Here is a 23917-nt window from a genome sequence, read left to right as displayed (position 1 = left end):
TTACCCCTAGTCACATGATTCAAATGACCATAACTTCTCCATATGACCTCCGATTTGCATGATTTTAGATTCTACGGAAAGCTTGAGATGTCTAGTTTCGAATGCCTTTTGTTGCGCTCAATTGCAATAACGTGACAGAAAGTTATGACTATTTGAACACACGAAGGTCGGTGGACATTTTCTTCAATTCAGCCCTTTTTCCGTCGCTTTTCATCCAAACCGCAATCAACCTATCAAAATACAAATCAACACATAAATACACTCATTATTTATCAAAAGAAAGCTTAAGAGGGGATATTTCTACCAAAAATAATAGGTATTATCATACCTATCAATAATCTACCAGCTCGATGTAAAGTCAACATTCTTGCATGGAAAACTTGATGAGGAAGTATATGTGGATCAACCTGCAGGCTACATTTGTACGTAAAGGAAGTGAAGGAAAGGTTTACAAATTGAAGAAGGCACTATACGGACTAAAACAGGCCCCTAGGGCTTCGTATAGTCGTATAGAATCCTACTTCTTGAAAACAAGCTTCAGTAAATGTCCTTATGAGCATACACTATTCATCAAGCAAGGAGATGGAGGTAAATTGTTGATAGTATGCTTGTATGTAGATGATCTCATTTACACTGGTAATGATGCTGCTATGTTTGATGAATTTAAAAGCTCGATGATGAAAGAATTTGAGATGGCAGATTTAGGAAAAATGCATTATTTCCTGGGAATCGAAGTTAAGCAGACTGCAAAAGGTATCTTCATTGGATAGCAAAAATATGCTCAAGAAGTACTGGAAAGGTTTAGTATGAGTAGCTGCAATCCTGTTCAGATTCCAATTGTTCCTGTTACCCAACTTGTCAAAGACTCTAATGGAACAAGGGTTGATGACACTCTCTTCAAGCAAGTGGTGGGTAGCTTGATGTACCTTACTACCACTAGGCCTTATATTATGTTTGTGGTTAGTTTGATTAGCAGGTTTATGGGAGCACCTACTGAGATGCATTTTCTAGCTGCAAAGAGGGTTTTGAGATACATAAAAGGTACAAGTGATTATGGCCTGTCATACAAGAAAGGATCTGTAGATTGCTTAGTTGAATACAGTGATAGTGGTTATGGGGGTGATTTGGAAGATAGAAAGAGTACTTCAGGGTATGCTTTTATTTATGGTTCTGCACCTATTGCTTGGTCTTCAAAAAAGCAACCAATTGTTACCTTGTCAACAACTGAAGCTGAATTCATTGCTGCAGCTCACTGTGCATGTCAAGTTGTATGGATGAGAAGGTTATTAAGTGAGTTGCAGTGTTCTCAAACTGATGCAACTCATATTATGTGTGATAATAGTTCCACTATTAAACTGTCCAAAAATCCAATAATGCATAGAAGGAGCAAGCATATCGACATCAGGTACCATTTTCTTCGTGGTCTTGTCAAGGAGAAGGTGATCGAACTTGAGCACTGCCAGAGTCAAGAACAAGTTGCTGATATCTTTACAAAGCCTCTGAAGTTTGATTTATTTGTCAAGTTACTTGGCCAACTTGGAGTGTGTTCTAAGATTAATATAAACTGAACCTATATGGTGTTCAGTTTAGGGGAGGGTGTTAACAAAAAAAAAGATGAAGAGATGATTTTCATTGATTGAAACAATTGATATTACAGAGCATATATAGAAAGGATTGATAACAGAGGTAACGGTTGGAAAACACTGACATAGGTACAGAGAGGACTGCACAAAGACTGTGCGAACTGACTAGAGAGCCGTTGAGACTTAATATATGTTTGAACTAAACTAAAGATGGTTACAGAAATAGTTGAGCTGGTCTTGTTAGGTGTGGGCCTTAGATTGGGCCTTTGTAGACGGACTGGGCTTCTCCTCTTTACACCCCCTCAAGATGGAGAGGCTGGAAGTCACTCCAATCTTGGAGCTTAGATGTTCAAAACGACGGCGTAATAAAGACTTGGTTAGAAGGTCAGCCAGCTGATGTTCGGTGGAGATTTGTCGGACCGTGATGATACCTTGATGAACCAGAGAACGAACAAAGTGAATGTCAACCGCGATGTGCTTCATACGTGAGTGGAGAACTGGATTTAGGCTGAGATTAGTAGCTCCCTGATTGTCACAATAAAGTGTAGGTGGTTGAGGAAGTTTCCAGCGAAGGTCGGTGAGAAGATGCCGGAGCCAAGCAACCTCAGAGGCAGTGCTAGCAAGCGATCGATACCCGACCTCCATTTAATCAGCATCATGCGAATCGTGGTCGTGGCAAACCACGTCTCATCTGTCAATTATGCGATATCCCTGGCCATCCAGCTTCTAAATGCAGAAAATTTCGAATCTCTGCAGCTCCTCCCCCTGCCTCTGCCAACTATGCTTCCACTACGGCTCCTTCATCTCACAATATCTACTCTCCTGCTCAGACTGGGCTGCAAATTGTTTCCTGGAGGCTGCAAATTGTTTCTCTTCTAAGAGCGTATAACTTACTTAGACGGACTGGGCTTCTCCTCTTTATTAACTTGTTAAGTTTAATATCCTTTCAATAAGCCCTATTTGTTAGGGATCTGTTAGTTTGTATTAGGGTTTGACTTAGTCATTAAGTTGAACTCGTCTTAGTATTATCCCATGTTCTTAGGGTTGTTAAGTAATGGGAGTACAGAAGTTAAGGTTTTCTGTTAAGATCATGGGATTGATGTAAGGCTATATATAGCCAAAGTTTTATTTCAATAATACGTTAATCATTCCCACAATTTCCAAATATTTCAAAATCTGTTTTATCAATACATCCATTACATCTTTTTGATAGACATCCATTACAGGAACTGGAAAACAGGGAGGAATGAGCGAAGTAGGTTGTCTAAGATCACCATGGCTTAGCAAGAAAAGCATTTGATGGGTTGAACACATGCCACTCTTGCTCGAACATAGCTGCAAAGAAAAGGCATACCAAATTGAATCTCTAAAAGCAAGTCCTCTCCGGTTCCAGATATTCGGTGTTGTTTATGAAATTAAGAATTTACCTGTTATGGGTTGTAGAAGAAAGTGTAGAGGAAGCCATGGTTGAGAATTCTTGAGAGAAATTAGGGTTGTGTTATTAGTTGATACTTGTGCGGTGGCCATGTTTACGTCGGGGCTAGGGATGAAACGACCACAAGTGGGCCCCGTTTAAATGGCCCAAAACGAAGATATCTTTATTTGGGCCTGTTTGCGTGACCCGTCTAGATTAACTTTGGTTTAGAGCACAGAGAAATGGGCCCCATTAGTAACTGGCCTTCAGACATGGGCTTGAAGTCTAGGAGACCATGAAAATGTTCAAAACTACGTGTAGGCCCATTTATTAATTTATTTGATATAGCAACGAGAGCCCAAGAAAAACTGATCCGTCTCCCTCTCGGTGTCAGTGCGTGCGCTGGCTGGTTGACAGGGCTACGGCAGCGTTTCAACTTCCAAAGAAGCCAAGTAATTGAGTAGCCAGGCCTTTGATTCTTGTCTCATTTACAAAAAAAGAATCATAGTCCCTACTCCATCATCTTTCACTTTCATCAACATGGCGTGAAATATATATATACACTCATCACGTGACTGCACGTGTTGGTCTTTTTTTTTTTTTTTATGTCCAAATTAATGTTTAATCTTGTTTAATGCACTTAATAAGTAAATCATTTTCTTGCAAGGGAGATGGAGAGAAGTAAAAGGGGTCGTTGGTCTTCCGAATAAAAATGGATTTTCTTTAGTCTTTCTCTTGCACCGATACAGAGAAAGGCGAATCCATTGTTTTTTTTTAATAGAGAATCCATTGTTTTTATCAGTGTTATTAGAACCGGTCCGGCCCGTCGGCCGGACCGGTTCAACCGCTATAATTGAAGAATTACGGGCCGAGTCTGTTGTTGGCCCGAATAAGCAATCAACCCGCATAAATCGTGGGTTTAACCGCGAAATTTGTGACCCGCATGATTTGCTGGCTTAAGTCAAAACAATTAAAAAAATTTAAAATATGACTATGGGCTTGACCACAGCCATAAATCCATTGACCTTCTTGGGCCCTTATTGTTACAAGTCAATAATTGAGCCCGCCTAGGTAATTAAAGAATTACGGTGACTTTTTATCAATTTTTAACTTCTTTCTCAATTACATGTGGTGTTCTTTAACGATGTGGGATTTTGAAAGTAAGTCACTGTTCGCATCCCCTCCCAGTTGAAGTTTTGTATTTGAAAATGTGTTATTAATTTATTACTAGTTTGTTATAATTTATATTACATTATTAAACATATATCAAATTTCCCACTATAACATACTACGTTTTTTTCTATTATTTATATAAAATTAATTATTTAAAAAATAAGCGGTTCAACCTTTGACCCTTCAGGCTAACCGGTTGAACCTTTGAAACTTATCTCCACGGGTCGATGCACGGGTCGAGTATGATAACACTGGTTTTTATCAAAGAAAGAATAAGATACCAGCAAGAAAAGTAAATTAAAGGAAGGAAAAAATAAGGTTAATTAAATATAGGGTATTGATAATGTGTGTCATAAGGATATTTGTTAAGAATTCATTATAACAAATCTTAGAATGTTATGTGTGATAAACACTCTCTGGTCTAATTTTTTAAACTTAAATATATATATATTTTCAGATTCTAATGCACATTTTTCATCCTTATATAGTGCCCTAAGGACACATATTATCATTTCTCGTAATATTTTTAAATTAAAGAAGAGAGTATATGTGTGTATCAGAATATGAGATGAGCAACCTATAGATTTGACGATTCTAACTCTTCAGAATTTTGACCGTAGTCGGATAGATCAATATGCTACCAAATATAAACAATTAAGAATATTTTAAGTTTAAGAAATTTGAGATTTGTGATCCTAGGTAAGATCGATTCAGGATCATGGGATCATTTTCTATCATATAGGAAGGGCTGTTGCACAAAGAATATTATTTTCTATCAATATGGATAGATCATCATTTATTCTCATCTAAGTTAGAGAATAATTAATTATTCTCAGACTCAAACAAATATAAACAAGTAAGAGTATTAGAATCCTATGTGGGCTATACTAGAATAATTCCAAAATATTAAACATATACCACATTATGTTTGTCCTTGCGATTGCTATTGAATGGATCGTCGAAAACCTTTTGACTGGCAGCTCATCGGTGTCCAAAAGCTTTGATTATCTATTTTTTGCTCATTTCGCAAATTGCTGAGGCCCCTTTGACTATTTTTTAATTGTAGGTTCGATCACCTGCATCATGCATCTGTCTTTCTAATAACCAATTAACACAGATGAGTACTATATACTTGGGTAATCAAAGTCCTGTTTACATAATCTGCTTGGTTTTCGCATGACGACATGATCAATGCATGCATACATGGTTATGTCTGTTGTAGCCTGCATGTAATGCGTACATCGATTCAATAATGTTTACTGGCAAAGTATCAAACTATAGCAAGCTATACATGTAATGCGATTCATGTATATCGATCAATGCATAATGCACGACTCATGCATGAATGCTTATGCTTGAGCATAAACTAAGTATGGTAAATAGTTATATATATCATATATGTACTATAAACTAACTCGTCAATTAATTCAACTCGTGGCGTTTTAATTTCTTCATTGACTTGGATCCTAAACAAACCTAATAAATAACTCAAGTATCCGAATCCTAATCCTACCTCTTAATGCTTAAATTACATGTTAGCGTGCATTTTTTTTTTATCGTCCTCTCGATAGGCTTTTTCCATTTGGACCATTCGCAAGAAGAGGAACTCTCATACACTACAAGGTCAATAGGCCAAGCTGTCATCCCATAAAAAGAGTGCACATTGCAGCGTGCTGTTTGGGGCATCCTTTAAAAATTATGGTTATTGTCGTCTCGGTGTGTAAAGCGGCATAGTTTTCCAAACTCGTCATTGTCCTCTTATGGTGGTGGTGGTGGATATATTATTAGCATTTCTGAAGGTGATATAGGTGATAGGTGGCAATGCTGAAGGTAATAATGATCGATGGTCCATGGAGATAACAAGTGTGCCATTATAGTGATATAGATTCGTTATAGAAGTCCACATTTTGCGTTATTTGAATGAACTTGCAATTTCCATAAAAAAAACTAGACTCTATCCATACCGTTAGGTTAATTGTTGATTTCTATCATTGCAAAGGAATTACAGTTTATATCCAAATTGCAAAAGTTCGCTCGAATAACTTGGAAAATGTGGAGGCTAATGTAACTTTTGGTCATTGAAAGAGTTAATCATATCCAATTCGATCACCGAATTTTCAAACTTTTCAACTTGATAATCGAAAGTTACACAATCGAACAGATTGTGAATATTTCGGGCAATCAAACTGTTTATGTGGGATAAAAAAATAAATTTATTTTTTTAACTTGTGTGGATTGACAAATGGTGACATGAAAAATAAAGAAATTATTTTTAAAAAATTGACAGATGAGAGAGAGATAATCCATGAGCAATCACATATGCAATATTTAGAAATTAGGGTTTCTAAATATTGGAAATGCGTTACTTAATTTTCTTCACTCTCTAAAGCCTCGTTCTAATGGAGCCAACGTACATGGCCACAAACTCCAATCTGCGCATTGACATTCCATGGCCACCATAATTTCCTTCGCTCGTTAGAGCCTCTTCTTTGTCTTGCCAATATCGTAGAGATGGGCTCTTGAACTAGGTATGAACTCGATTTAAGATCGGATCTTGCTGGGTATTCCCACTTTCTTATTTTTTTTTATAAGCAACGATATATATCAACCAAACAAAGAGAAAACAAAAGGACATCATGTGGGATGGCCTCAGATAGTTACAAAGAAAAAGCGGATAGAGTTATGAATTATACATACAAGAAGAGGAAAGAAGCTAATCTAGGTGGAGGGACAGATGTTAGCAAAAGAATGGAGCACGTGTAACCTTTCTATTTGCGTTGTTCCTATTTTGTCTTTTTCTAGTAGTATGTAATAGGGGAGAATGTCAGTAGGAGAGGAGGATGAAACATAGTATTTTGGGAGGGCCTAACTCCTCGAAAGTTAGGGTTTTATGGTTGTTCTTGTGTTTACAGAATCAACTTAACCAGTATCAACTTCCTTTTCCTTATGAGTTTGCATTTTACTGTCTGTGATTATCGTGTCCTTATCATTGGTATCGGAGCCGCTCCGGTTTCACACGGTCAAATCAAAGATGGAAGGTTGAATGGATGTGATGGAGGGCACTGTCGGAGGGTTGAAAGAGGATATGGACATGCTGAAAGCTTGCTTATTTGAGATACGTGAGTTGATGCAAACCAAATATTCTCCCAACAATGGTAAGGATAAAATCGTGGCTGACTCTTCCCACACTTCCGAAGACACCGACGAACGAAAAACTACGCGTGACTGGGATTTTGGCATGAGAAAACTTGAACTTCCCGTTTTCGTTGGCGATGACCCTTCCAAATGGTTGTTCCGGGTAGAATGCTACTTTTCCATCAACCAAGTTTCAGAATCAGAAAAGATAGTAGAAGCAATAGTAGTATGTTTGGAAGGCCGAGCTCTTAGTTGGTACTAGTGGGTAGACGCGTGAGCCCCCATTGTAACCTGGGTTGCTTTCTATTTAGCTGTGTTACGAAAGTTTAGGAGTTCCCAGGAGGGAAGTGATTACGAAAGTTTGGTCGCACTCCTGCAAGTGGTGAGCGTGATGGCGTACCGTGAAAATTTGAGCATTTGTCGACGCTGTTATCTGACGTGAGTGAAGAGATGCTTGTAGGTATATTTGTAAATGGACGTAGTGAAGAAATTAGGGCTGAAATTCGTATGAGCCCAACCCTCTCATTATCGGTCTATATGGGGCTGGCCCAAAAGATTGAAGATAAGAACCATGCCCTAGCTTGCGTGTATCAACTCAAACATCAATGTACGAGTCTCTCAACAATCAGTGGTACTCACGATTCATCAGGCAGCCAGGGGAGACCTTTGGATCTCCCTCGTCCAGCTCTAGTTGGCAAAACTGATCATCATCTCAGTAAAGTTTCAGAATCACTGCCACAAGGAACGAAGCGAAATTCTTTTAGGCATCTATCGGAGAAAGAGGCTCAACAACGAAGGAAAAAGGGTTTGTGTTTCAACTGTGATGAAAAATATCACCCAGGACATCGATGTAAGAACCGATCGCTGAATTTTATGATCATGGCTGAAGAGGACCCAGAGGAAGGAGATAACCCTGCCACCATGGAGGAACCCAAAGTGGATGCAGCGGAGGAGGAACAACGATTATAGTTCTTAATGAATTTCATTATGGGGTTTTCTACCAACAACAACACTCTAAAGGTGTGTGGCTTGTTGGAAGGTAGGGAAGTGATCGTACTAATAGATATTGGAGCCTCTCACAACTTTATTTCTACTGATTTGGATCAATTGTTGCACCTTCCTGTTGATAAATAGAGACGATTTGCAGTTCAGGTAGAGAATGGGGTTTGTATGAAAGGAACGGGTGTTTGTATGGAAGTGAGATTGTTTATTCAGGGGGTGAATATCCGGGAAACTTTTCACGTTTTGGACTTGGGGAGTGCTGAAGGGTCAGCGGGTTGTGTGGCAAGAGGACCCTTCTTTATCTAAGACTATCGTTTTTCTTAAGACTATGATGAAGCTTCTCAAATATGAGGAGGTGGGATTTTTAATTGAATTTGGAGCTTGTGATATCACTGGCAAACAGATTGTTCAGGCCTCTACAAATCAGCTACCAGTAGACTGGGATAATAAGTTGCAGGAGGTCTTACGGGATTTTGCTCACATATTCACTCCTAAGGAAGGGTTGCCCATTTAGAGAAGACAAGACCATGCTATTCGGCTATGTGAGGGGCCTACACCAACAAACATCCAACCCTATTGATATCCTTATTACCAAAAAACTGAGATCTAGAAGCTGGTCCTTGAGATGCTAACTGCAGGTATAATTAGGTAAAGTAATAACCCTTATTCCAACCCAGTTATCTTGGTGAAGAAAAAAGATGGTGGTTGGCGTATGCGCGTGGACTACCGAGCTCTAAATAAAATTATCATTCCAGATAAGTTTCCAATTCTTGTAATCGATGGATTGTTGGATGAACGACACGGGGCTAGCATTTTTTCCAAGCTGGATTTGAAATCTGGTTGTCACCAAATCAGGGTCAGAGAATCTGATGTTGACAAGACCGCTTTTCGCACTCATGAAGGCCACTACGAATTTCTAGTTATGTCGTTTGGGCTAACGAATGCTCCCTCTACATTTCAATCATTGATGAACGAGGTATTGAATCCTTATTTATACAAGTTTATTTTGGTCTTTTTTGATGACATTCTCATTTTTAGCAGGGAATTTTTCACACACCTACAACACTTGAGAACTGTTTTTGACATTCTTAGTGAGCATGAAATAGTCTTGAATGAGAAGAAGTGTGCCCTAGCCTAGTCCCAAGTAGAGTATCTGGGACATAATTTCAACTGATGGGGTTTCAGCAGACCCTTCCAAGCTGCAGAGCATGTTAGATTGGCCCCCTCCCACTAATCTCAATCTCTGCAAGGATTTCTTAGGCTAACTGGGTACTACCATCAATTTGTTAAAAGTTATGGGTCGTTGGCAACACCTCTTACCAATCTATTGCATAAAAATGCTTTTCAATGGGATGATTCAGTAAGTATTGCTTTTGAAGAACTCAAGAAGGTCATTACCAATATGCCGGTCCTTGCACTACCAGATTTTTCGAAGATATTTGAGGTTGAAACTGATGGCTTCTGGATTAGGTATTGGGACAGTTTTGATGCAAGATAACCACCCCATAAGCCAACGTCTCTCTCCCCGAGCACAAATGAAGTTTGTTTATGAAAGAGAACTTATGACTATTGTTTTTGCTACGAATAAGTGGCGTCACTACTTGTTGGGAAGGAAGTTTATTGTCCGCACCGACCAGAGCAGTTTGAAATTTCTTTTAGATCATAGGTTAGTGCATGAAGGGCAGTAAAAGTGGATTCTCAAACTTATGGGATTTTATTTTGAGACAAAGTACCGTCCCGGGGTAGAAAACAAAGCTGCCAATGCTTTGTCAAGGAATGAGGACTCTTCGTCAGGGGAGAACTCCTCTCTTTTACTAGCTTTGACAATTACATCCTGCCCAATTATGTATGTGCTCCAAGATAAGGTTCTGAAGGATCCAAAACTGAAGGTTATTGTCCAATCCTTACTATTGGATCCAGGAAGTCACCAACCTTACTCCTTAGTAGGGGATGTCTCTTCCATCATGTTCGTTTGGTAATTCCTAAAAATTCTTCCCATATTCCTACTATTTTGCAAGAATTTCATTCTACTCCGCAAGGGGGTATTCCGGGTACTTTCGCACTTGGAAACGTATTTCATATGTTTTCTTTAGGTCAGACATGCGTGCAGACATCAAAAATTTTGTAGCTAAATGTGAAACTTGTCAAAGGCACAAATATTCAACTCTGAGTCCTCAAGGCCTAGTTCAGCCACTGCTTATTCCTTCTAGTTCTTGGGAGGACATATCTATGGATTTTGTGGGAGGATTACCTAAGGTACAAGGGGTGGATACCATAGTAGTAGTTGTGGATCATTTGACGAAATATGCTCATTTTTTGTTACATGGACATCCTTATACAGCCTTGCAGGTGGCCAAATTGTTTATCAAGGAGGCGGTTCGCCTCCATGATTTTCCCAAGTCAATTGTTTCTGATAGAGACCGTGTGTTTATGAGTCACTTCTAGTCAAAATTGTTTAAAATGGCAGGTACCACTTTGAAGATGTCCACATCTTACCATCCACAAACGGATGGCCAATCCGAGGTGGTGAACCGTTGTATGGATGAATATTTAAGGTGCTTTACTAGCATGGTCTAAATGGATTTCTTAGGCTGAGTATTGGTATAATACTACATTCCATATCTTAGCAGGTATGACACCCTTTAAGGCTTTGTATGGTAAGAAACCCCCTACTCTTCTTCGATTTACTAATGATGGGTTAGTGGTGGAGGAAGTGAATTCTTTGTTGTGAAAGCGCAATGCTATTCTGGACCAACTCAAGGAGAACTTATCATTAATGGTCAATTGGAGGTCTTGGTCAAGTGGCGAGGGTTGCCAGAGTGCGACAGTTCTTGGGAGTTAGCTACAAATATCCAGTCCCAATTTCCTGAGTTTAACCTTGAGGACAAGGTTCAAGCTTGAGGGGAGGGTATTGATAGAGCCATGAATTATACATACAAGAAGAGGAAACAAGCTAATCTAGGTGGAGGGACAGATGTTAGCCATGAATTATACATACAAGAATGGAGCACGTGTAACCTTTCTATTTGCTTTGTTGCTATTTTGTCTTTTTCTATCAGTATGTAATAAGGGAGAATTTCAGTAGGAGAGGAGGACGAAACAGAGTATTTTGGGAGGGCCTAACTCCTCGAAAGTCAGGGTTTTATGGTTGTTCTTGTGTTTACAAAATCAAGTTAACCAGTATCAACTTCCTTTTCCTTTTGAGTTTGCATTTTACTATCTGTGATTATCGTGTCCTTATCAAAAGCTAGACAAAAAACAAAAGCCAAAACAAGAAACAAGATACTAAGGATACAAATGGTAAGATGTATGTGATAACGGGATCAAGTGAGCTGTGTGATTAGGGGTGCATGATGAAAAAACCCATTGCTACACTTGTTATACGTTGGAGATTTGATATTCATATTGACAGATTAAACTCGTTGATGAAATACAGGTTGCATCCAATCTGTAGACGCTTGAACGAAGTCCTTTTTGGTTGAAACCTCTGTGTTAGTGCAACTATGGAGCCACAATTTATTTGAAGGAATTTAATGCATTGCATCCTCTCCCTAAAAGATCATGACACTATATTTGACTTCCAGTATCGGCAGTTTGAAAGATCTTCATAGAATCCTTTATGTTGGAGACCTTGTTGGTATTAAGAGAAAATGATGAAATTGAGACCTATTCCATGTACCTTGCATGTAGCATGTCCTTGATGAATATTGATGCGTAGGCTTAAGGATCACATATACTGATATACTCACTCCAAATATATCTTATGGATCCTAGTCTCCTAGATAATATATACCCCAAGACCACCGAAATTCTAAACCCAAGCTTGAGAAAGTTCTTTGGCAACTCAATTCCCCACATAAAGCAAACCTTACCAAATCAATCACCAAACCTTGTAATATATTCATCAGCCAGGATGGTTCCACTACCACACCTCTATATGACTAGAAATCCTTATGAAGGCAAGAGCCGCAGTGAAATCCCACTTTTCTTTGATGACATCTTTTGTCTTTGATTAGAACTTTTCCGCATTTCATTTCAAATAGGATCTAAGCTAACTAAGCTAAACAATACTTTTCTCTTCGTAAACCCAAAGAGCCATTGTCAAGCATTCCAATTTCAGGGCTTATCTTAAGCCCCATCCTAATATAATGCCATGCCCTTACAATGCTGAATCCTAGACCTCTTGCTAATTCCTAAACCTGGTTCATGCTTGAAAGCCAGAGCTAGTCTTCTTTCCTCTGACCGCTTTGAGAAGATGTTCCAGCAAAACTCAAGTGCACCCTTATCCATCCAGGCTCGTATTGGGCAGTTTTATCTACAAGGTACCAAAGCATATACCGTGGACTCTCCCATGATTCCTGCAAGGAAAGCAACCATTTTGGACACAAAGTATTTTCTTCTCATGAAGGACAACAAGGTTGAATTCGATGCAGAGGTGAAGGAGGCGGAGACTAGGGTTGTTGTGTGGAGGAAGAGGCTAATTAGTGAGGGGGCCTTTAGGAAGAGGAGGAGGAGCATTGTGTTGAATTTGGATTTTAGAGTTTTTGATTGAAGAATAAGATAAAGCCAATTTTTTTTATTTAGTTTCTTTTATAAAATTTCATATCATTGGCACCTCAATTGCACTATAAAAATGTTTGAAAATTTGGTGATCGAGTTGAACTTTCAACTCATCTACTATTTCAATTACCAAAGATTACATTATCTCATGAAAAGTGAAAAAAAAACTACTTTGATATTAATTTTACTAACTTAAGAAGAATACTGCACTAGTAGCTCTGGCCCCCTTGACCACACTAACCAGTTCTCATCCTTCCCAGAACAAAGGCTAAACCAACTTTTATATCCTAGAAGTTACACGCGTTTCTCGTTTTTATCCTTGAAGTTTAAATTTTGCCCCAAATGTCCTTAAAGTTTCGAAAAGCTAATCATTTATGTCCCGAAATCGATTTTCCGACCAATGTTTGCCGAAACTTGAATAGCTGACAACCGGAGGGCCCAGTTGGTAATTCCATGTCATTATGAGAATAATAGCATTTTTCGTGTCATTATTTATTTATTTTTTTAAAAAATTGCACCCAAATTAAATCCTTATCCCTAGTTCACCGACCTGCGGAGGCTCACACTGAGAGGAGAACACGTAGAGAACTAGAGAAAGGAGAGAGACAAACTTCCTGTATCACATCCGAGAGGATTTGATAGAGACTTGTTGTGCTGCTAATCATCTCAAATTTCTTTTCCCCATTGGAGAGATTGAACAGATATTCAGTTTCTGTTGAGAAGATTGGTTTCTCCAAAATATGTTTTTGATTTTCTTCTCCAATCTCAATGAGAGTTTCTGATGGTAAGATATCTTCTAATTCAACTTGACCTTTTTCTTCTCTGTCTCCTTCTCCTCATTGTCTCTTTCTGATACTTTGTTTAAAAATCAATCATGTTGAATTGCAAAGTAGATTGAGAATTAAAAGGGATTCTTGTTGAGAAAATCTTCAACGGTTGCAGATCTTGAGAGGTGACTTGAAATCTTCTATCTTTTTTGGTTTTCCTCTTCTGGGTCTCTCTCAATCTATTCCAGTTTTAGCCAAATCCATTGTCTACAAAAAAGAGAGAAAAAAAATCTAAATTGTTGTTTGTCTTATTCACTTCTGGGTTTGATACAGACTGAATTTTGTTTTTTGTGGGTTTGTGTGTTGCTTAGAAATGGACACAGAAGAGAAGAACCAGAGAGCATGTACAGCGACAGAGGAAGATTTTTTATATGTGATAGTGTTTGTTTAGCAGAGGTCGGTGAACTAGGGTTAGGGATTTCATATGAGGACTATTTGCACTCCTGACTTAACTAAGTACACCCCATTCTAAACAAACCCTAGCTAAAAACATAACATATATGAGTATACTCCAATTTCAGTTTTTTCACAAAAATATCATCTGCACCCCTTGAACCCTAATTCCCAAGCCCTTCAAAAATGTCATCCTTGACTACAATCCCTTCAAAAATGCCATCTTTGACTGTAGTTTCTAGATCTAGCACCTGCTCAACAAAGACCACTCAAAAATCTCAAAGACCCATCACCAACGCGAGGACCAGAAGAAGCATGAAGGAGAGAAAAGGAGAATGACAAAGATAGTAGTAAGAGAAGGAAGAGTATTTCTCCATTATTTGCTTTAACATTCTGTTTCTTTGTTTCTAGTCAAAAGAGGGACCAATCTTCATCATCAAAGACATGATAGAGGATAAGGGAAGAAGGAGCCTGAAGGAAGGACGAGGAGAAGGAGAGAAGGAGAAGGAGAAAGGAGAAGGAGGAGAAGGAGAAGTAAGGGATGGAGGGAAATGATATGTGATAAGGCCAGTTGGGGTGTTATTAGATTGAAACTTTTTTCGATTTTGAGGTGTCCTTAGTTAACTCTGGGGTGCAAATAACCCTTATCGGATTTAATTTGGATGCAAATTTTTTTTATTTATTTTAAATAAAAATGACATGTAAAATGTTATTATTCTCGTAATGACATGGAATTGCCAACTGAGCCCTCTGATTGTCTGCTGTTCAAGTTCCGACGATCATTGGTCGGACAATCGATTTCGGGACACAAATTATTAGTTGTTTGAAACTTCAAGGACATTTGGGGTAAAATTTAAACTTCAAGGATAGAAACAAAAAACGCGTGTAACTTCGAGGGTATAAAAATTGGTTAAGCCCTAGAACAAATGCCAAAATGCATCATTTGCACTATAAAGAAAGCCAGCGACCTACGGAAGGAGTGTAGTTCAAGTCTCCACCACCTTTAACATTTCTCTCTCTCTCCCTCAGCTTTACCTTTTCCAAACAATGTCTATTGTGCTCTCTCTTCAATACCAGTACTGAAATCTTCAACACAACTCAACAATGGAGTTGGATCTTGAGAACCCAGTAACCAGTGTCAACGATAAAGATTCAAACACAGTTCTTTCGCTCTTCCTGATAGAATCTGACCATATACCCACTCATCACTACTTAAAGATGCTTAAAGCCAGAGACTCTGATGTTTCTGTTCGACGAGAGGCCATATCTTCAATAGAGAAGGTACATATGCAAATTACATTCAGTTTCTTGCTCTCTGGATTACAACAGGATTCGGATTCTATCTTCTCATTCTAATTAAGCGAATCTGATTTGAAATTTCAGATTTCCTGCAACTTTGATCCGCTGTTATCATATCTGGCTATTAATTACTTCGATCGGTTCCTATCAAACCAGAGAATTCCGGTAAAGATACTTCACCGTTTATAGTAACAAAATGATCGTTTGTATTGTTTTGAGATCTGACAGAAACCTTCGTATAATGTGTTATTTCAGCAACCGAAGCCATGGGCCATTAAGCTTCTTTCAATCGCCTGTGTTTCTCTTGCTGCGAAGATGAGGAAAACAGAGCTCTCCTTCACTGACATCCAGGTACTTGATTTTATGACTAAATGGTGCATTGAACAGATTTTTGTTTGATACATTTAGTTACTAAATTGACGTGTCTGGTACAGGGTGTTGGAGGTTTCATATTTGATCCGCAAACAATGCAAAGAATGGAGTTCCTGGTCCTTGGAGCTCTTAAATGGCGGATGCGCTCAATCACTCCCTTCGCTTTCATTTCTTACTTCATTTCTTTATTCAAACTGGAAGACCCACCATTGATGCAAGCTCTTAAAGCTCGATCCATCAACATCATCTTCAAAGCTCAACACGGTAACCAAATACCCAGATTGACATTTTTACAAGTACATTTCGAATCTAACAATCGAGAAACTGATTTATGCTTGATTTGATGTGGAACAGATATCAAGTTTTTAGAGTTCAAGCCCTCTGTAATTTCTGCATCCGCACTTCTCTCTACTTCTCATGAGATGTGTCCCTTGCAATATCCATGCTTTAGAAACGCAATTCTTGCCTGTTCATATGTAAATAAGGTAAAGTTAATTATTTCGTTCGGCGTATCAAGTCCCAATTTGTTCTGTTTTTTAACGTGTGTGGCGACTCTGTTGCAGGAAAGCATGCAACAATGCTACAATACGATGCAGGAAATCGCCATTGATGGATATGATTCATTGTTTGATGCGGTGTCAAGCTCAGACACGCCAGTCAATGTGCTTGACCGGCATTTTTCTAGCGCAGTAAGTGAAAAGACCAATGGCACCACAACCATCACCGCCAATGGTAGTTCTTCAGTAAGGACAGAGAGAGATATTAAGAGGAGGAAAATCACTGGTCATTACAACAACAACAATCAGACGGTCCAGATTTCGCAGGTCCAACATTGCTGATGAGACTGAAAGTGACTCCACTGCTTCAAATAACAAGAAGAAAAAGAAAAAGAAAAAACAGAGAGAAAGGAGGGATCAGTGATGGGTTAGAAAGAAGAAGATATTTTCAGAGAGAAAATCAGTGACTGACTGACTGACTGTTACAAAGTCTTTCTAAATTTTAAGTACGTCCCATTGAAAACAAAAGGGTGATAAGTGAATTATAAGATAAGAATAATTTCTTTTTGCACCTTTTGATATATGTTGAGAGACCAAAACAAAGTCATACCATAACCTTGAAATGTAGGGTTCAAATTTGTGGTATCTATTTTGGTCCTATACTGTCTTTATGTCTCTTAGTTTCTCGCAAAGGAATAATAATTATTATTTAGGAATAAAAATAATAAATAAAGACGAAGAAATTTTTTTTAACCAACATTATATAAGTTTCCTCTTTATATATCCGATATGAATTTAAACTCAGACCGTCAATCCAACGTTTACAGTAGTTTTCCACGTAACGATAGAGTAAGTTGAACTGAAGTCCAATGCATTTTCGTAAAGATATTACTTCCAGCAATAATGATAGGGATCCCGCAATTGATATTTCAGTTATCGTAATTGTTGAGTTGTACGCATAATATTTCATGTGCATCATGTCAGACCGACAAATTCACTTGAATCATGCACATACAACTCATCAATTGGAATGACTGAGAGACTAAATTGATGGGATAATTATCATTTTTCTACTCCCAAGAGGAAATCCAACTCAGTCCATACGTTACGTGCAAAAAAGCTAATATGGGAAAATGTGATAAAAATTCCACATTCCTTCCTTTGTTCATTTTGGCGTTTATAGTCAGCGCAGGAAACCAAGGGGTTAAATTTACGGTCTTACCCTCCTGAACACTGTTTTGCTATACATGGTAACGTGCCTCTGCCTCAGAGATTGCCATAATAATGTTTGGGCTCAAAACGGCAAAAGAAATGGTACAAAATCGCAAAAGACAACTGCAGAAGGGGTTTTGCTTCCTCAATTTATTAAAGTTATGCGACCTAAGGGGTATTTTTGGAATTCTATCATTAGCTTTTACAAATTATTCAAGTTTCCAAATCCAAGACTGATCACCTGGACCAAGTTATGAGATCTCTTATGAGCTGCAGGAGGTGACAGTAACTCTACACAATTAAGAAAGACGGACCACTGGGCCTGTAAATGCTTTTCAATTGTTACAAATAAGTATGTATGACAGGGTGGACTTACCTACTTAAGTAACTGTTGCATTAGATTTGTTTATCTAGAGCATATAGTGTATAAGACTAAAATATCATATCAAATTGACATAATTCAGTCAAGTGGTTTATAAAGCTCAACTCCTCTCACAATGTAGACACGTTTTCTGAGTTTAAGAACCAATAGGTCGGTCAAGCCCTCCTATTTCGGTTGGGTGGGCCGAAATACCTAGGTCGTGTGACGTGAGCCACTATGATTGGTACCGACTTGCCTAACATGTGATTCCTAGGAGGACACTTTGGTCGGTACCTAACTGGATACTTTGGTTGGCACCAAATTACTTGATCTTGTTCTGATCTAACTGTCACTTATGTATCACGCGGCCAATCTCTATTGGTGGGCATATTTTTGGTAATATCAGGTAGTATGACACTCGAATGCTTTTCATGCTTTCAGTAAGAAGGGAAATTGGGCTTTGATTGATTGATTGTGGTAGGAATTACTTAATTTGGAGGTCATATTAATTAGAGTTAATAAATTGCTTTTTCAGCCAGAATTGATCAACTTTGGAACCTAGATATGGAATCATCAATACTGAGTTGGGCCACACAGAGAAAGAAGAAAAGGACGAGAGAAACAGTAATTAATACAACAGTGGGACCTGTAGCAGGATAGGATACCATTTCCATCTCCTCTTCCCAAGTCGCAACCCAATCCAATCCAAATAGCCAACTAAAAAGCTTACATGAAATAAATTAAAAGAATCGAAGAGAGATGGCAGAGAACAAGTGTTTTGGGTTTGGGGAGAAGTTTCTTGGCTTCAGTTGTCCTCGTCTGGTCTCTGCAGCTGTTGTTATATGGCAGTGGCAATTAAGTGTATTTGGATGATACCCATACCCTAAACTCACATGGAACCCGAGAAAGGGAGAAGTAGCAGTAAATACTAAATAGGGTGGGGTGGGGTGGGGTGTACAATGATAATCCTCCCAAAACTTAAATGAAAAATGAAACCAAAGGTGGCTTATTATTGCATCTTTTGCTCCAATATGTTTTAAAGCTCTAGTGCTTAATAACTACATTGCTTTAATTTGGCTACTAGTATTGTCCCCTACTCCCCTGGAAGTAGACATCAGCCACTACATAAAGTTCATCATCAACTGGGCTTAATAGGGACAAGAAGAAACAAGTAAAGAGATGAGAACCGCTTGACGATAGCATAGTTTTATCTCTTTGGACTTGGAGTCTACGACATCTAAGATCCGAAGCTCAAACTAACTAGTTGTGACATTTTTTTGTGAAATCTTGACCGTGGGCTTGTCCCACTTTTGAGCTTTTATCCGCATGGGCTTCAGTCCAGTCTTATCTGTAGTCAACATGGTGCAGACTGTTATGATGACACGAGGTTTTCGCACACTCAGCTGTCTAAAAGTATGTTGGGTGGTTATTCAGTTACCCAAAAAAAAAAAAGAGACGAGTGAGGTTTGTACCAATCTATTTATATAGATATTGTCTACTTTGTACCTTAAGACCCGTATGATTTTGTCCTTAAAGGGGTTATTTCCAGTTGAGAGAAGTTGAGTTCAAATCTATAAACCACATTGTTGGCTCTCACCTAACCGATATGAGAGATTCTGTATTTCTAACATGGTTGTTTGATTTTGGAAGGAGACTCAATAATCATGATTAGTGCAATTTCAAACCAAAAATTGGGGAGAAGTGAGAGTTTAGAAGTGTACTTTACAGTATTATATTGGGCTTCAAAAGTTTAGATTATTAGCTAATTGGTCCAATAAACCTGCTGTATTAGCAATTAATTAATTTTCTTGAAGCTTTTGTTGAAAATAACAATTTTGTATAATTTAATTAGGTATATAATGCCTACCTCAAAATTATTAGGACAATAGCACAATGCCACTGTTTGTAACACTCAAAATATGCATCAATAAGAGCAGTCCCAACGAAGGTATTAGAGTCATGACAAAGCTTACAGATGTAATAATTTAGCATCCAACACAGCTCCTCCCATTCAATACCCACAGGCAAATCCAACATCTCAGAAAAAACAAAAGGGTTCATCTCATACTCTTCTCTATGTAAGCGGTGGAACAACTCTATACCTTCCAACTATCTAAACTAAAGTTTCTACCCTTTGATCAAAGTAACAATATGTAGTAACCGGTTTTCCTCCAGCCAAAAATATTAATAAAAGAAAAAATAAAGATATGAAATCCAAAATAAAAATTAAAGGAGGAAAAATGAAATCCTAACTCGTTTTTACTTAAAAACCCGTGGATTTATAAACTTAAAATTTAAGGCCCAATTCCAAAGTTTTGGCCCAATTGCTAAAAGCAAAGTCTTAGAAAATATCTAGAGAATAAAAAGATAAATAAATCAGATGAAAAATTAAAAATGGAAAATACCAAAAGAATAGTCATCTTGGTTAAAAGGAAAGAAAAAATAGGGGGAAAAAGGAAAAATTGAAAGAGCTAGGGTTTTAGTGGGGAGATGGTTGCACAATATGAAAAGCACACCATAGGGTTTTGAAAAAAGGGAGAAGAAAGAGGCAGCCGCACAACAAGGAAAAAAAGGAGAGAGGGCAGCCGGCAGAGAAAAAAAAAGAAACAAAGAGAAAAATCGTAGGGAAAAGGGGAAAGAAAACCAGAGAGCACAAACCAAGAGAGAAAGGGAATTGCCAGAGAAGGCAAAGCAAAGGAACCAAGAGAGAGAAAGGAAATGGAGAGCAAACCATGAGAGGAAAAAACAAGAAGAGCCGCCGTCGGATCCAGAAAAGAGAAGCAAAATCGGAAAAGACTTAGAGGATTTGGACCGGATTTGAGCAATGGGTCCCAAGGGCAATGATGATTGCATTAGAATGCATGCTTAGGACTTTGATTTCTCACACTATGCCATGATGCTTAGATGTATGCTAGGATTGTTTGAATGACATGAAAATAAATGCAACGCGTTAGCTTTAGAATTAATCCAAGCCGTCTCACTTTCATAAACACACCAAGACTAAATTATGGAACCCTTATGTTTCGTTTAAATACCAAGGAGCTTTCAAGATATTGGGGTTCCATTAGCATTCATTCAAAATATTTGGATTTCGTGGACCCGGAAAGCAAATATGTTTTTACGGATTAGGAGAATTTATTTAAGGACTCAAATGTGGGTTTAAAGATATTTGGCCCATTCAATGAGTCTTAAATGAATTCTTTCTTTTCTCATGAAAACCATAATTGTGAGTAAGGCTTAAATTGAACATTTTTTCTTGATTGTGGGCTCTTTTGGTACATCAACCAAGTCCCCAAAAAGTCCGTTCTTCAAAAACATCAAACCCACTCAAAGTGGAATTTTTCATCCAAACTAAGCAAAACAAACATTTTTGGCCAAGCCGGGAATGGCCCCAACGATCCCGTGCACACCTTTTTTCAAATCATCCAAATCCACTCCAAGTGGAATTTTTATTCATATTTGGCCAAGCCGGGAATGACCCCAATGATCACGTGTACCCTCTTTTCAAATCATCCAAATCCACTCCAAGTGGAATTTTTATTAATCTTTGGCCAAGCCGAGAATGACAGCAGTGATCTTGTGCACCTTTTTCTTTAAACCACTCCAAGTGGATTTTTCATCACATTCACAATGAGATTTTCAAAAACAAATTAGCGCCAAATAGGAAAACATTTTTGAAAGTAACCGTTTTCGGGAGTTGTGGGGTGCCTAATACCTTCTCCATGCTCAATAGACCCCCTTACCCATTTTTCTCGTAAACCAGAATGGATGTCCAATTGCATCCTAAAAATCAATTGGTGGCGGCTCGTTGTTTTTCATGCCGGTTGCTTCACAATACAATAAACAACTTTCCCTCTAACTGGGTCATCGTCTCGGATTCAATCTTTGAGCACAGTAGTATAGACACGAGAGTCTAGCTCAAAAGAAGTGGTACATTGTGCTTGTTCGCCTCGCTTTTGCTCTTCTTCTTGCCCTTGTAGGCTCAGCGTAGCTTGCATTGTAAAACAATGTCGAGGGAAGCATGCCCAAGTGTTAATTGTAAAATCTATCATTGTAATTGTTGAGTTGTTGCCACTCTTTTTCAACAAAACTCATACACGTGTCTTATAGCCAAGCCATATCATTTCATGAGAAGCCCCTCAACATGTGGCACATGTATTTACCATAATTTGTTTTTCTGTTATTGGGTTTAGGGGTATTATTTTTGTGGTTGAGGAGTAAGAGTCAAACTCTTGCTTATTTTTTGAGGTCATTGTTTCATTGTCCATGGGCTTTTGGGATTAGTGGAGAGTTTAGCTGTACATAGGAATGAGTGGTGAGACAAGATGCAAGTTCCAAGTGATTTTCTCTTTTAGTTTAGTGTAGCCGACCATAAATGGCTTGGAATCGAGGCTTGGGTGATGATGACTGGTCGTTGCCCACATCTTAAATATTACCACACAAAGTATCAATAGTGGCAATGCATAATCTATGTGATGCCGTGGTTGGTAATAGTGACAATGAATCACTCATGTGATGCCGTTGTTGCCAACGACTTTGTTAAAAACCAAGGAAGTCGATGCTACAAACAACCACATGTTACTATTTTTCTAATAAATTTGAAGTGGCTTAATTAAATTATACAAAAGTGTTATTTTCAAAAAAAAAAAAAAACTCATTTTCTTGAATGTTTAGATGCACAATGTTTGGCAATATGTGAGCTCTGATCCACCCACAATGATTTGCTTTTGGACTTGAAAAGAAACACTCCCCTAGACACCTAGTATCATATTGGGCCGTGATTGAACAATTGCGGGCTTTCTGGGAATTGGCCTTTTGGGGAATACTTTGGGTCTTCGGTCCATTGACTTTATTATAACAAAGCCGGTCATGGATCCTGTTTATTCGAGATCCAACGCGACACTTGGCTTCATTCCAGGTGAACTCAGGAAAGTGAAACCATTAGTAACTACATCTGTGAAACAAGTCGGGTGCTAGCCTAATTGATTCTCATTCTTGTATTTCTATCTGGTGGTCAAGGGTCCAATCATTGTGAGTAGCATTTGTTCTTTGTGTTTAAACACTGAATCATCAGGATTTAACTTGGTCTTGTAGATCCATTTCACTCCAATAACATGTTAATCCTGAGGCTTCTCTAATAACTGTCGAGTTTGATTCTTATTGATCATAACTAACTCTTCATTGAATCTTACTTATAAAACTCTCTGTATTCCGTCAACTTTCCAATGCCTGACTTTTACCTTAACATTGAATTCTTTCCCTTTTTTTTGTATTTAAATAAAAATAATTTAATAATTCTTTATTTTAAGTTTTTAAGCCATCTTCAAGATTGCATAGAACATCATCAACATTCTTTTAACTAGTTGCATACACGAGTTTCACGTGACATGTAATTGATATGAGAAATACCTATAGAAGCATATATGCTGAAAGAAGCTCGATCATTTCTCTTCATCGGATATGGAGAAATCTCCTCCTTTCATCTTAACGGCTTAACCATATACACAATGTTCTTATCTGCATATATAATGTCCAATTATAATATTTAATGATACGTAAGAGTCATTTCCCCTCTTTTTTTTAATGTTTCGTGCAGAGGTTGTAATTTTATAGGCTTCGTTTGGCACAGTGGAAAAGTTGATTTTCAATGTTAGAGGAAATGTTGTGAAAAATATGCTGAGCTTAAAGCTATGAAATATGTTGTGAGGTGTTTGGTGAACTAAAAACTGACGCTAGCGAAAAAATTGTTGAATTAAAGTATTATGATATTAGATTTTATAATTTTTACATCAAAATTTGTTATTAAATTTAGTATAATAAATAAAATTTTGTTAATAAAACTAATAAAATAATTTTTTTTATTAAATATTAAATATAATGATTTTATAATAAATTTTTTTCATTAATCTTACATTTAATTTATTAAATAAAATTTACTAATAAAATTAATGTTAAGTATAAAAATTAAATATTTTAATAATTACTTATGTAAAATTAATTAAGATAATGTGTTATGTTAAAAATGTTTAAAATAACAAATTTTTTTTAAATATTATTAATAAAGTAAAAAGAAATTAATATTGTAATGC

The 23917-nt window shown here is 37.7% G+C and overlaps 2 protein-coding genes across 2 annotated transcripts; both read left to right on the top strand.

Moving 5' to 3' along the window:
• Window positions 1-806: 806 nt before the first annotated feature.
• On the top strand, window positions 807-1568 carry LOC120007238 (secreted RxLR effector protein 161-like). Its single transcript, XM_038857445.1, has one exon. The coding sequence runs from the start codon at window positions 807-809 to the stop codon at window positions 1566-1568; it is 762 nt and encodes a 253-aa protein (XP_038713373.1).
• A 13528-nt stretch (window positions 1569-15096) lies between these two features.
• On the top strand, window positions 15097-16950 carry LOC120008039 (putative cyclin-D6-1). Its single transcript, XM_038858543.1, has 6 exons — window positions 15097-15368; window positions 15471-15551; window positions 15642-15737; window positions 15821-16022; window positions 16113-16243; window positions 16322-16950. The coding sequence occupies exons 1-6, from the start codon at window positions 15192-15194 to the stop codon at window positions 16595-16597; spliced, it is 963 nt and encodes a 320-aa protein (XP_038714471.1). The 5' UTR covers window positions 15097-15191; the 3' UTR covers window positions 16598-16950.
• The last annotated feature ends 6967 nt before the right edge of the window (window positions 16951-23917 follow it).

This window comes from Tripterygium wilfordii, chromosome 10 (assembly GCF_013401445.1).
Source record: "Tripterygium wilfordii isolate XIE 37 chromosome 10, ASM1340144v1, whole genome shotgun sequence".
Classification (NCBI taxonomy): domain Eukaryota; kingdom Viridiplantae; phylum Streptophyta; class Magnoliopsida; order Celastrales; family Celastraceae; genus Tripterygium; species Tripterygium wilfordii.
The sequence above is the reverse complement of the archived record's forward strand: the minus strand, read 5'-3'. Positions and strand labels throughout refer to the sequence as shown.

Excerpts from the sequence above, each read along its gene's own strand:
- LOC120007238 (XM_038857445.1), top strand. The coding sequence starts at position 807 with ATGAGTAGCTGCAATCCTGTTCAGATTCCAATTGTTCCTGTTACCCAA.
- LOC120008039 (XM_038858543.1), top strand. The coding sequence starts at position 15,192 with ATGGAGTTGGATCTTGAGAACCCAGTAACCAGTGTCAACGATAAAGAT. Across the intron at positions 16,023-16,112 it reads CATCTTCAAAGCTCAACACG|ATATCAAGTTTTTAGAGTTC; the intron begins GTAACCAAATAC and ends GATGTGGAACAG. Across the intron at positions 16,244-16,321 it reads CCTGTTCATATGTAAATAAG|GAAAGCATGCAACAATGCTA; the intron begins GTAAAGTTAATT and ends ACTCTGTTGCAG.